The 14,387-nt window shown below is 35.5% G+C and overlaps 1 protein-coding gene across 1 annotated transcript; it reads right to left on the reverse strand.

Moving 5' to 3' along the window:
- Positions 1-1,645: 1,645 nt before the first annotated feature.
- On the reverse strand, positions 1,646-14,268 carry LOC111792895 (threonine--tRNA ligase, mitochondrial 1). The gene is made up of 20 exons (XM_023674518.2): positions 13,950-14,268; positions 13,597-13,834; positions 13,458-13,517; positions 10,946-11,035; positions 10,381-10,455; positions 10,162-10,290; positions 9,572-9,661; positions 9,324-9,412; positions 9,152-9,248; positions 8,985-9,071; positions 7,793-7,877; positions 7,229-7,323; positions 7,038-7,070; positions 6,856-6,942; positions 4,633-4,725; positions 3,402-3,494; positions 3,060-3,281; positions 2,468-2,539; positions 2,179-2,250; positions 1,646-1,989 (listed from the first exon to the last, which is right to left on the reverse strand). The coding sequence occupies exons 1-20, from the start codon at positions 14,219-14,221 to the stop codon at positions 1,894-1,896; spliced, it is 2,175 nt and encodes a 724-aa protein (XP_023530286.2). The 5' UTR covers positions 14,222-14,268; the 3' UTR covers positions 1,646-1,893.
- Positions 14,269-14,387: the final 119 nt, after the last annotated feature.

Raw genomic sequence — 14,387 nt, forward strand, 5'->3', positions numbered from 1 at the left:
CCCTATGCACGCTTACCATGCACATGTATCACGCACCGAAGAAAGAACAGTTGCAGGTCACACAAAATCAAGTCAGGTCGATCAGTGGATGTAGGTCCGGTCTTGTGTCGGCTGCACGGATACAACCGCGGTTCGATTTGCATGCGAGTCTCGGGGGTGAGAATCCACGCCACATGTCACTGTACGAGACTATGTGCATCTCTCCACTACTCGTGTGACACGTATCCATTGTCGGGTGAGACTCGCCTTTGCTGTAGCTGGCTTACTTCCTCCCTGAATAGATTTCCAGAAATCGATCACAAATTCATTCTAAACTAATTTCTTTACAATTTCATAACTCTAGCACACATCTCGGATCAAGTCAATACTTTCATGAAAACAGTAGAGTTTTCATCCATCTATCTACGTTAAGGTACTTTTCTTCTTTTGTTTTTTTTTTTTTGGACAATCGGAGACTATAATAAATACCTTCAAATTTTGAAGTTTATACGTTCTTACAAAAACTTGACACTTCCCGAAATGCTAAATTCTGTGCCAAATTTTAACATAGAATCTTTAAAGAGTTCATCATTCATTACGATGTTGATTTTATTACTTCAACTATCATTTCTTTACTCAACTCACTTTTTTTTCATAGCATCCAAATGCTTCTCCTTGAATCTCAATGCTACAATGAAGATCACTTGTAGAAATTGAAATAAATGGAAGAGGTGTCCACGCGTTAGAGAAATTTAAGGCTTCTTTTTTAGTACCTAACATCATTCTTAGGATTTTATGTAATATTATTTGATGTTTATGTTTGATTAATTGGAAGACTATTTTTAAATTGTAATATTTTATATGTGAGTGAACGGATCTCACTTTTTATTTTTATTTTTAGGTTCTTTAGATAAAATTATGATTAGGGTACTCGATCAAACCAGACAACCAACCTTGAAGATTGACATTCTATACTCACTTCACTATATTAAAACATGACGTTGCACACTTATAATATTGCATTATACAAAACTGATAAAGGCCAATTTAAAATAAACATGTCATATATTAGTTTGACAAACAGCTTGTGCGCAAAAAATAGCTAAAATCTGTCTAACTACTCTTTTCTACATGTATAAGAGCCCAAAATGTTATCAAACAAGGTCGAGACCAATGAGAGGTCTGAGTGCACAACCAATAAATGTTATCAAAACAAGGTTGAGACCAATGAGAGGTCTATGAGTGCACAACCAATAACACAACCAATCCTCCATTTTACATGTACCATTCCATGATCAGGAGGAACAACGTGTGAGGAAGGCATTTGAATGTCGTAGCCATTTTTTATCTGAAAAGAAAATTGGTCTGATAGCTGTATTTGTAATCATTCCGAAAACTCGCAGATATAAGGCCTCCAAACAGCATCTAAAAAATCTCCAGATATAATACAAGGCCCCCAAATCAAATGTTGAAGTAGAAGAAAACATTCACTCAGTACAAAAATTGGATCATTACAAACTGATCAAACTTACGAGAATCGCACCATCTAAAGCTAAGTTCAAATGATATTGGCAAGTTTCGTAGTATTTTTTTAATGCTATACTGAATTCGAGTAATTACATGTTTATTAAGACCCTAAACTTTAGTTGAAATTAATTGGACGAGATTTGAAGTTAAAAAAGGATATAAACTTACTCATCTTGCCAAGTTCCAGACAAGAAACATATGTTGAGCGTAGGCAAAACTGTTACATACCAGAAAATTGAGACTGGAAAGAACAAATAGGAAACAAACCAATGAATGTTTACTACGACGGAGTTCTAAAGGATTGTGAAACGGCTTTCTGACCTTCCTTGTTATGATTAACGATAAATTAAAATCTGAAGAAGTTACCCCTCTCTCAATAAAGTAGCGTTAATGAAAAGCTGCAACTTCTTCCTTGAAGTGGTTGAGCAAGCTCTCAATAGTCATCACTGAATGATCACCCTTATCTCTCACCCGTACACTCACCTGCCACCAACTCAAAACGTTTAATAAGATAATAAATAACTAAATCCAGCTGATTTAAGATCATTTTTGAAATCTTAAGAAAAGAAAAAGGCGATGAGGATGGAGTTTATATAGGAGAAATATGTAGGATCAATAAATTTGCTGTATTTTGTTTTCCACAAAGACGAAATTTAAAGTTCATAGCAAAACCTGTCCAGTGTTGGCCTCCTCTTCACCAACGACCAGTATGTAGTTATATTGTGCCAATTGTGCTTCTCGTACCTGGCAAAGAAACCAAGATAATGAATCATGTAGAGTTCATGAAAATCAACCTGTTTTAATCCACTGTTTGAGTAAACGCATAATCCATTACATACAGCGACTACAATTATTGGATGAATTAATGGGCAAATCGTTTGTATATGGACACTAAGAAATATTCATTTCAACAAGACACGAATTTGAACACAAGTATTGAACGATAATGATATGGACTCACCTTCTTCTGAATCTTTCTGTCTGTTACATCCACATCAACAAAATAACCAGCATGATGAATAAGATCACGCACCTACAAAATACAATACCATGATAGACCAATTGTCTGTCAACGTCTTGTACTATAACATAATAGAAGACAACACATGTCGCTTACTCAATTCCTGTGTATTGTATTACAAAATGCATGCAATACTACGGATTTTTTGAAAATATAACGATATCAATGGATATTTCTATAAATCAACAAATTATAAAAATTATTTAAATTCATAATTAAGTTTTTTTTTCCTCCCAAACTAAGTTATATATCTTGTTACTAGTGTATACCTTCAAGTTGGGATTAATATATGATTTTTTATGTATTATGGGTATTTATGAAAGATATAGGAGATCTCTGACTAATCCATAATATCGATGTCAAATTATGAATATCTCGATGTATCAACAGATGTTTTAATTATTTCTAATAAGTAGTCCAATTACATATTAGGACCGAAATTTTGAATACTATTATTAACTTTGAAGGTGAAATGGGGAAAAGAAAATTGTGTAGTGAAAAGAAATCAATTCAATAATACTTTATGCGCTACCTTCAGTGCATAGGACTGGGATTTCTCAGATACAGGGCAAACAATTGCTTGACGTGGACTGAGCCAAAAAGGCCACTTCCCTTTGTAGTGCTCCAACAAGATAGCAAACATCCGCTCAACAGAACCTAAGATAGCTCTGTGAATCATAACTGGACGTTCCCTCTTGGCCTCGTCCTCTGCTGAGTAATACAATTCAAAACGTGCAGGAAGTTGGAAGTCCAGCTGCAAATTCATATTCCCCAAGTGCAAATTAATATTCCCCAAGTGTATTCTATTTATACTGTAATAAAGCTCGAGTAACAAATAGGGGAAGAAATTAGGAGTATAAGCACACATTACTACCTGGAGGGTTGCACACTGGAATTTCCTTTTCAATGCATCAGATACACTAATATCTATCTTTGGTCCATAAAATGCACCATCTCCTTCATCAATCTGTTTCAGATAAGTCATTCTAAGTAGACTGAAACCTCAATAGTTAAGCTATAAACATGGAAGACTAAAATAGAGTGCATATAAGCAAGTGTAAGATTAAAAAAAACAAAAAAAAAGTCATATAACATGTAAAAAATTCATGAAGGTAGAAAGAATATATCAAAAATATAAATTAGAAATACTCGAACCTATTTTTCTCGTTTTTTTTTTTTTTTTTTTGTTATTTCATGAAACAGATTTGATATACAAAAGAAAGACTTGAAATATGAAATAATCACGACTTGTTTAATCTAGAGCATCATAGTAATTACTGGCCATCCAAGCTCCTGGGACCCTTCTCCTCCCTCTCTTCTCCCTTACCCAAATTATTATAATTCTAAATTTTCAGGTTTGTGTTTATCTGTCTCCATACTTAAAAAAAACTTCTAATAAGCTCTGTACAATATTCCCAACCACTAACTCCAACTTAGTGAGCCGTCAAATGCCAAAATCTACCATACACTAGCCGACCACATAATCATTACATAATACAATTAGGATGCCACGTCTGCATTAAAACTGAATAAGTGACTTGTTAGACGATTGAAAGTTTAGACAACCTTGAATGTTTAATGAGCTATTAGAAACTTAGTCAGACCAAATAGCACAATCATCAAAGTTCAAAAACCATTCTATTTAAAAAAAAAAATTAAACAATCTCATAATCAGTGAAGGTTTTAAATTTGTTGATTGCTTAATTTTAGTTAGTTGTTATTCACTACTATTAATTATATCATTTAAATAAAATTGACAACTTCTATCTGAATTCACATTTATTTAATTTCATTAGTATTCTTCATGAATCTCCATTGTAAAAAATAGAATTGATTAAGTTTAAATAGCATGAAAAGAAAATTCAATAGATGTTCCAACAGAAACTGTATTAATCCTTCTTGTTTTAATTAATTTTTTTTTGTTTTTATGAGAATAAATTTTTATTTGTTAATATCAAATAAATTGTTGGGATAAAAATCATTGCTCTCGACTAAAATGGAAATAGGATAAGTTTTTTTTACCAATTATTGTTATTTTAATTCAAACTGTCTAGTTCTTTTGATCAAGGATGATCTTAATGCAGGTTCAATCATATTACAGGTACCTGCCAAGGTTTCCCAAATTCATTCAGTGCTTCTGTAAGTGCAGCTTCAGCTTTCTCCCATGTTTCCAAATCCCCAAGGAACTTTTCTGGCCTCTGCAGCATAATAATGAATACTAATAAGACAAAATGGACAGATGATATACAAAGCAAACACTTCTACAAGTAAAGAATAAAGCCGCATTTAGAATGAGTGTTGAGCAGAAAAGAGTAAGAAAAATTGATATCATAAGAATTAATGAGCTGCCATAAGATAGAACGAAACAGAGCTATCAATATAATTAAATAACATGCAAATACTAGGAGAGTGATAGACCCAAGGTTATACGGGACTATCACATGCAGAACAACAAATGAAGCAATTGGTTGATGCTTGGCAAATGGGATATTGAATAGCTTGATGATTGCTTGAATCTTAAGCTCAATCTTTATCAATAGACCTCTTTGACAAAATGTGTCAACTAGAAATTGGCTTATAAGTTTTTTGGGCAAGGATGGACCAAATCTGATGGATACGAAGAGTGGGCCAGATGGGGTTAACAATGCTGGCTTGTTGTAAAAAAGGGTCGTGATGGATCCGTTATCCAGTGGATGCCCTCTTTCATGATGTTGGGACTTGGGGGAGTTGGACAATAGTAATTTTGATGGGGTAAACACTTCATTTAAACTTAAGCCCATTCGAGAATGTTCGGTCCATGTGATAAGTGTTGACTTCTTTTTCCCATGATCTATCTTCCCTTCATGGTTGCTTCCCTCCACTGCCACCCATTCTCCATCCCTCGGCCAGCACTTCCGCCAAGTCCTCATCTCCGACCATATCAGCTTTCCTCACACCATGGCTTCCAACGATCATTTGTCTCTACTTTTCTCCAACTTCTTCATGACCATCAACCTCCAATTCCTACATCTATGTGGTGTTATGAAACTTTTTCATCCTTTCACTTCCTCTGTCGTTTCCTTGTTCGTTCGCCACCTTGCCCTCTCACCGCTATTATTCTTCTTCTTTCCTCCAATGCTTCTTCATTCCCTTGCTTCTTGCTTCTTCAGCCATGTACTCGCTAGACTCGTCATTCTATCTTTGCCACTCCTTTTATTCACATTTCCTATTGGATTTCCTTCATGGGTGTCATCCACGTCAACCTTCCAACCAGGAGACTGTTGACATGCTCTCTTTCCTCCCTTCCTCCTGGGCTTCTTCCATGAATATTCCATCATCTTCATTCCACCAGTTTTCTTTTTTTTTTCTTTTTTTTTTTTTTTTTTTTTTTGTCAGAATAGAATTCCTTCCCTCCTGTATAGTTGAGATTTTAGATTTATATTTCTCCTCTACCATCTTCTACTTTTATGGATCGCTTCCATCTATCATGGATGAGATTTGGAGTTTTCAATTCAAATCTTCCGACATAATTGTCACCAACACTCATGCTGAACTCAAACTCGAACTCTCACGCATTTCCCCTTCAATAGCTTCCACCCTCTTCTAATCCTTTTTTAGTCTAATTATATCACAATATCAATGAAGAAATTACTACATCAATAGCCTTTGAAGAGGGATATCTTTCTCAAGTCCCACAATGGACACTCTTCAAAATGATCCACGTCCAAAAACTCTCTCCCCTTTATTTATAACTCAGATCCCTAACTACTAATTACCAGTAGACCCCTAATTAGTATCCTACTAATACTCTCAATGTATCCCTTTCTAGTGCTCTTACATTGGTTGGGTACAAATTTGTAAACTAGAGCCCTATTCTCTACAAAGGTGCAAGAAGCTAGTGTAGAAAAGAGGGCAAAGAAACGGCACTTTAAAATTTGTACAGAAAACCAACAACTGGGATTTGGTGTGTTAAAGCAAAAGCTTTCATGTTTTCAATAACCAAAAAGTTAACATGGGTATTAAAAACAGTATTATTTCAAATAAGAAACAAAAGAAGTCAACATTTCTAAGATAATTTAATTCTGGGTTACAAAAGAAACTACAATAACTTATTAGGACACAAATTTAATCAAAAGAGGAATGATTGAGAATGAATATAAAGCGTCCTAACTAACAAAAAAAAAATGCAACAATGCTGCTGGAATTCAAATCAAGTGACAGTAATAATAAATAAATGTTATTTAAATTCTTAATTATTAAAAATAATGCATTATGGCCAGTTGCACACGGAAATAGAAAAATAAATCCATCAATGCTCTTCAAACAAATAATCATGAAAAATAACATACCGTTGATAGCTTCAACTCAAATGTGAACCCAAAAATGTTATAAGCATATTTGATGAACTCTAGGACACCCCTTACTTCATCTTTTATCTATAAAATGAACACAAAGCAACAACGTAAAAGAGAAGTGAATCTTAGTAGTCCAGAAGCAACACTTGTAAGCATATCAATTAAGTTATGCAAACCTGGGACTCCCTGCAAAAGATGTGAGCATCATCCTGCAAAATATTTGGAGTGAACTTAAGAAGTAGACGATGTACGCATACAAAATACTGACAAAATTAACGGACCAAGGTAGAGAATGGTACAAATACAATATCACAAAATATAGATGATACTACATGAGTTTAATATAAAAACCAAGATCTAAAAATACCTGTTGAAATCTTCTCACACGAGTCAATCCAGTCAATGCCCCACTGGCCTCATTACGATGTAAAACCCCAAAATCTGCCAATCGAAGAGGAAGTTCTGCAGAGTAACAAAAAACCATGAAAAAGATGAAGCAACTGATAGAAAGTATCCAAGAATAAATAAAGAAGGTAAAGGATTTAATTCACAGTAACATAACAAGAATGCAAAGATTTGAAGTATGCTTTTTTATATAAGAAATCAAGCATTCACTGATTGAGAAGGATGCAATGATATAAAAAGGTACCAAACAATGAGCCCAAAAAAAAGCAACTCCCACGCCCAATTACAAAAAAGGATCCTAATCCAAAAGGGTAAGGCTAAGCTAATAGCTCCATAAACCCTATTAATAGACTGGCTATTTGAAGTGTGTTATAATTCAACTGTCCCTATTTGAAGTGTGGGCTAATTCAACTGTCGCTATTTGAAGGGGGTGCTCATTCAACTGTCCATTACGCACTGGCTAGGAGAGTTTTAAAATAATACTAATAACAGCCTTACACATTTGCAAGAATATACATGAACTTACCCCTATATGAACGTACTCTATGCTGGAACATCAAACAGTGACCGGGACAATTCATTGGTTTCAATCCGAATTCCTGCTTTTCAACCTGTCCAATAATTTAAAAATGAGCTCAAACAAAGCAATACATGGCCATAAATGGGACAATAAATTCCCCTCACAAAAATAGGTGATAAAATTAAAGCAAAAGATTATCACACGTGCTCTACACAACTAGCAGAGGCCCTTGAATTGCATTTTAAAAATGCACAAGCGACCATGTAACCAATAGTTCTAATATCAGAAAGATAAATAACATTTGAGATAAAAGCAATATAGTACAATAAATGGATGAGATAAACATCCCCAAAGTTCCCAAATGATGCAGCATACCATCTCGATAGTTTCCTAAATGATGCAACATACCATCTAGATCTAAAAACTAACTATATAATTTATTTTTTTCGATATCAAAGTCCTGTTTAAAAATGCCTGAGACCCATATATGAGAGTTACAAATCCACCCTCTCTATCTATTCTTAGCTTCCTAAAGCAATATAGTCCAGTCCAACAGATGCTCCTCACAAGAAAATTTTATCTGCCCATTACGTAGGAGTGGCTCCAAAGTCTATTAATCCCCCCCACACCCCATAATAATTAAGCAAGTTGGTGAGCACAGACTGTGCCAAAGTCATCCTACCCCAGCTCAAGTGTTTACAAATACCAACGACCGACTATATGGGAGTTACCAATCCATCCTCTCTATCTATTCTTCGCGTCATAAAGTAATCCTACCCCCCCCCCCCCCCCCCCCCACACACACAAAAAAAAAGAGTAATAAATAGGCAAGTTGGTGATAACATACTGAGTCAAAGAAATCCTCTACCCCATATCGAGAGAAGAAGGCTTCTCCATTATCCAATTTTACTCTTAACTTATTCATCATCGGGTCTTCCTATCCCCATCTTGAGAGAAGAAAGCTTCTCCATTACCCAATTTTACTCTTAACTTATTCATCACTAGGACCCAAAAGTAAGGAGAACAAGTGTCATTTTTGTCTTTTCCAGAGGGTATACACTCTCGACGTACTTAGTAATTTTTTTTCTTTTAATATTCAAGTCAATGAAGGGTCTTATATGGAACCCTCAGGCTAGATGTTCTCTTTTCAAAATAAATATGCAAACTCCAATGACTATATACTATTCCAAGGCCAAACCTCAAATACAAACATGTTCTCCTTGTAATTTGCAGCATGACCAGAAGTTTCCCATAATTGCATATTGTACATATTTGGTGACAAAACCTGCAGAAAAAATTAAAAATGTTAAATACCATACTAAGATATATTGCAATTTCAGAAGGACCGAGACATTGAGAATGGACCTCTTCGTAACCGCGATCCTTATATTGACCTCGCATGAAGTCCATCAGTTTATTGTAGATCCGAGCCCCATGAGGGAGGAAGAACCAGCTTCCTGGGCTAAAATTGATATTGAAAATGAATTTCAATAACAGTTATACGACATGGGGCTGAACTTCGTCTTTAAATACTTACCTGAGTGGATGACAAAAGAAAAGCTCCTGTTTCGTGCCCAATAATCTGTGATCGTACTTCTTTGCTTCTTCAAGCAAATGAATATATTCCTACACAAACAGATAGACTTCAAAAGAAGATCACATCACTTGTAATCAAATTGTCCTTCTAATTTCCGTTCACAACCCAATTGCTCAACACATCCTCATTGAATCAGGCAACATGTGGTTTATAATAGCTAATGACATGAAAAAAATTACAAAGCTTACCTTTAAGCGCTTTTGATCAGGATAAGATATCCCATAAACTCTTTGTAAGCTTTCACGATCTTTACTTCCCCTCCAGTAGGCAGATGATGCCTACAATTTCGAAGTGTTAAGTTTGATTGCATCATAATATATGTACATATATAAGAGACTCAACATTTCATTATCAAAAACAGGAAATATAAAAATGGAAAATTAAAATTTAAAATTAAAAAAAAAAAAAAGAAGATCTTATGTACTTTTGCACAAGAGGGGGCAGTGTGTTGTAGAAACTTCCAAAAGCTACAAAAATATGTATTTATCTCTTTAAAAGTTAGATTGTTTCTTTCTATCCAAATCAATCAAAAATAACTCTAGTAGAGCCCTTCAAAACAGTAATTAGAGGATCAATAGGTCAAAAATGAGTTTGTGCCGGATGGTCTTAGCATTTCCCATAAAACACCGAGGAAAATCTCCAAAAATGTCCTGTTTAAAACTTCATGTATAATGATGAACACTATAAATCATGCATGCACTATATCTGTTTTTAAGAGCAAAGGTAAATTTTCTTCTTTTTCTTCGAAGTGAAATCTCAAATGATGTTTAAACACTACCTTAAGACATGCAAATGCTTTCACAAAAGATGTATTTGGTATGTGAGGACCACGACATAAGTCAACTAATGGGCCACATCTGTAAACAGTGATAGTCTTGTCTGCTGGCAAGTCATTGATGATTTCAACCTGATAAACATCGTTCAAAAATAGGAACATAAGAACTCCAGTCCTCGTTTATCACAAGAAATGGAAATTATTACAGCGATATTCAATTGCCTTGAATTTGTTGTCAGAAAACATTTCAAGAGCTTGCTGCCTTGTAACTTCAATGCGCTCAAAAGGTTGTTTCTCCTGAAAATTTATAAGAATAGATTAAATTATTCCACCAATATTAAGTATAATCTGAAATGATGACATTTCATGCAAAAAAACTATATTAATGAATACTTTGTCGGGGAAAACATTTCAGCACCTTATTTCCAAGTCAAATAGGCCCCTCATACAGTAAGAAAATAGATGAAAAAAGAAGTGTGGCCAAATAAGAGAAAGAAATAAATATGCTCTATGAGTTCGAATTAATCAAATATTTCACGTCAAATTATTAATTCACTTCTAGTTTCACAGGATTAAAAAATTGGTCCCAAAACGTTAACTGTTAGGCCATTCACAAACCAGAAAGACCAAGGTTATAAGCAACATCATTCTACTTTCAACCATGTTACTGTTAACATCCTTTGTCTACGTGTAGATACACAAGAAAAACATATACAAGAACCAGATTTTAATTATATAAAACAAATGGTGCAAATTCCTTGAAAAGAGAATAGAGAAAGAACAATACCGATACAGCTTTCAGGGCACCAGACTCAATTTGCTTGAAGTGATCATCATTCAAGCCTAAATCATCATAAAACCCATCATAATAGAATCCCTGTCATCAAAATCCAATTAATATATAAGGAAACTTTACTACAAGCATAAAAGCCAAGGAGTTAAATACAACGTTAACACTTTGTCCCCCCCTACAAAAGTCAACATAGACAGTGCAAAAGAACGTTTATGCTAACTACCATAATTATCCCATCAAATTACAGCAATGTAACTTAATTCTCGAGAACAGATAATGCACAATACAGTACAAATTTCCTACAATTCTAAAGCTCTTGGGCCTCCGAGATACTTGAATCTTGCCTTGGGAAAACCTAAAGAAAGGTGATTCCTCAAAACTAGTAGTAGAAAAGATTCATGGAAAACTTCAAAAATATACGAGAACCAACTCATCCAATGGAGGGGACTTGCCCCTTCAGAATCTGCTCTTAAACATCTACCTCCATTTCTCATCTCTCTATGGAATTCCTAGAATGCTAGCTGGTTCCATTGATAAAAATTGTAGACAACTTTTATGAAAGAGGGTAGATTACAAGGGTTGCAAACCATATAGAAGTAGAAGACAGTACTCTTCCAAAAGAAAATGGCAACCTTAGTATTGGCAATAATTGATTCAGTAATTTGGTCTTAATTTCCAACTCATTGTTACCCTTAGAAACTAAAAACTTGTGCTAAAGAGTTACTTCAAGTAAATATGGGGTGCCATATTTTGGTTGGTTCTGGATGGTTAATCCTTAAAGTGGAGATGGTACAAGATATGATTCTGGTAAGATAACCGGCTCTCAAGTGAGGTACTTGGCTAAAATTTCAAAGATTATACTTCATCATACTAGACAGAAACACTGCAGAGGGTTTATCTAAATCAATGAGAAGAAGACTGAATGTAAGGTTGCTCAAGAGTTCCGCAACTTTTTCTTCCAAAGATGTGTATCTTTCGTCCAAGAAGGTCAAAGTCCTTTACCCTTGTCTTGGCCCTTGATATTCAAATTTTTTTAAATTCCCAAAGAGCAAGATTCTTCTCATGACCCATCTGTCAATGAGAGAACATTCTGCCCTCCACTTTTTTTCTTTCATTGCCTACCATCAATATAAACCGACTGATATTTAATGATCGTGGATGGAAGGATCTTTTTTATCTTTATGATAAAACCATTGAAATGGTATTGTCTATAGTCACTAACAGCACGAGAATCGGATTTCTTGGTAATAAGGCAGATATAGGTGTCTCTTAGTGAGGTATTGACAATCTCATTCTGAAAAGAAAAAAAAAAAAAAAAAAAATCTTGGAACACCCTCATGATGCAACCTTTGAGGATGTTCCAAAGATTCTGAAGGAATTCAATTGTCTAACCATTGAGGCCCGGGGATATTTTGGTGCCTAATTCTGAAACAGCATGCTTGACCTCTTCTTTAGTAAATACAGTTCCCAAAGATGAAGCTTGGTGTGGAGTAAGCGGATCCCGTTGAGAAATATGTGGGAGGGATCGGTGACCAGGATCTTTGGTGTATAGTTGGTGAAAAAAAATTCATAAACTCATTTTCAATTTCGGCATCAGTAAGACAGCTTTTACCATCAGATTACAACACCTCGATGATGGCATTTTTCTTCATTTTCGTGGCATGATCCGGTGAAAAAAAGAGGTATTAATATCACCTTCTTTCAGACATTTAGTCTTGCATTTTTTTTGCCTCCGAAGGGTCTCTTCCTTGGTAACACAAGAAATAAGTTGTTCCTTCAAAGAATTGCATTGAATTTTGTGAATTGGAAGGAGGTCGCCGGCTTCCTCTAAGCTGTCAATAAGAGAAATTTCTGTTATGAGCTGGTTCTTTTGTGTGGTAAGGCAACCAAAGGTGGCCCTGTTCTATTCCTTGATAACTAGTTTAAGGCCCATGAGATTTTGGATAAATCCATGCCCAGAGGGCATGGAAGGAGAGTTTCATGCACCTAGCCTCAACTCACAATTATGTTTTGACAAAAGTTGGCAACGGTCTTCTACTAACTTTTGGCATGATAGATGGGTGGGAGACCTTCCTTTATTGGAACAACTAAAGAAAAACTTTCAATTGGTCAATGGTCCTTCCAAAGGATCCTTACATTCCCCTCAGTGTTCTCTTATTGGGTCATCCATTCAGATTGAAGAAGGATCTATAGTAGAAGAATCTTCTTCGAGCTTTTTTGTGGTCAATATGGACAGAAAGAAACCATAAGGTATTTTATTCAAAGGACACTACTTATAGGATTTTTATTTTGTATAATGTCCTTTATCTTTCCATTTCTTGGTGTAAATTGAATTCTTTCTTATCGCCTCTCTCTTGTCCAATTGGAGATGTTTATTGTAACTCCTTTGAATTGGAATCTTTCTTTTCCATTCTTTTGTAATTTCATACAACAACAAAATTGTTTCTTATAAAAGAAGTAAAAAATAAATATATATATGTGTGTGTGTGTGTGTGTGTGTGTTTACCTCTCCTCTAGTGGTACAGGGTCCAATGCACAGCTTGCAACCATACTCCATCTCAAGCGACTAAACCCAGAAAAAAGAAAACAATTAAAACAGTGTTACGGTCGTTGTTAAATGCACGAGAATAGATTGGACTATCAACCTGTCCAAGTATATGAGCGCTTGAATGCCAAAAAGTATCGCGCCCTTCGTCGCTGTCGAAGGTGAACAGCTTAAGCTCACAATCGTTCTCTAGCGGCCTGCTCATGTCCCATAGAACTCCATCAACTTGAGCAATCAAAGCGTTTGCAGCTAAACTTTTGGAGATTTCTCTTGCTACGTCTACCGGTGCCGTTTGCCATTTCTGACCCTCCTTCACCGTCCCATCCGGTAAGGTAATCCTAAAAAATAAAAATAAAAATAAAAAAAAAAATAAAAAAAATCATACATAAGATTCGGATTTGATAAATCCAAGCATAGCCAAGCCATTTCCACATTTTGCAATGCTACACTAACTTGATTGGATGAGAAGGAAGAGAACGACGGTCGGCAAGCAGCTGTGATTGAATTGACTGAAAAAGTTGAATGCGCTTGGGAATGGTGGTACTGAGGTAGGCCTCGTCTTTGGGGTGTTTCGCCGCCATTGAAGCAGCTTGAGTGCTCTGGAGTTTGTTGTGCAGGAGGCGAAGGGAAGGTGAAGAAAGGAAGCGATTGGAGGATGAAACAGTTTCACGGCGGCTATGAAAAGAAAGGAGGAGCTTCGCCTTCCTGATTTGAGAACACAGCATATGCAGCGCTTGCTTACGGCGGGCGGCTATGGTATTTTCCCACACTACATTGTCAGGTTAAAGCTTAATATTTTATTGGACGAAAATACCCTCGCTATTTTAATGCCCTGCCTCCCTTGCCCCTCTGCTGCTTTGTCTCTCTATTTTGCCTTTTTCTAAAATAATA

This window comes from Cucurbita pepo, chromosome 1 (assembly GCF_057944985.1).
Source record: "Cucurbita pepo subsp. pepo isolate OVF chromosome 1, ASM5794498v1, whole genome shotgun sequence".
Taxonomy (NCBI): domain Eukaryota; kingdom Viridiplantae; phylum Streptophyta; class Magnoliopsida; order Cucurbitales; family Cucurbitaceae; genus Cucurbita; species Cucurbita pepo.

Bases quoted from the DNA above. Each gene is read 5' to 3' on its own strand.
- LOC111792895 (XM_023674518.2), bottom strand. From the start codon at position 14,221: ATGCTGTGTTCTCAAATCAGGAAGGCGAAGCTCCTCCTTTCTTTTCAT. The intron at 10,291-10,380 runs GCAATTGAATAT...GATGTTTATCAG, and splicing joins TTTCTGACAACAAATTCAAG to GTTGAAATCATCAATGACTT. The intron at 7,324-7,792 runs GTAAGTTCATGT...GTTACTCTGCAG, and splicing joins TAGAGTACGTTCATATAGGG to AACTTCCTCTTCGATTGGCA.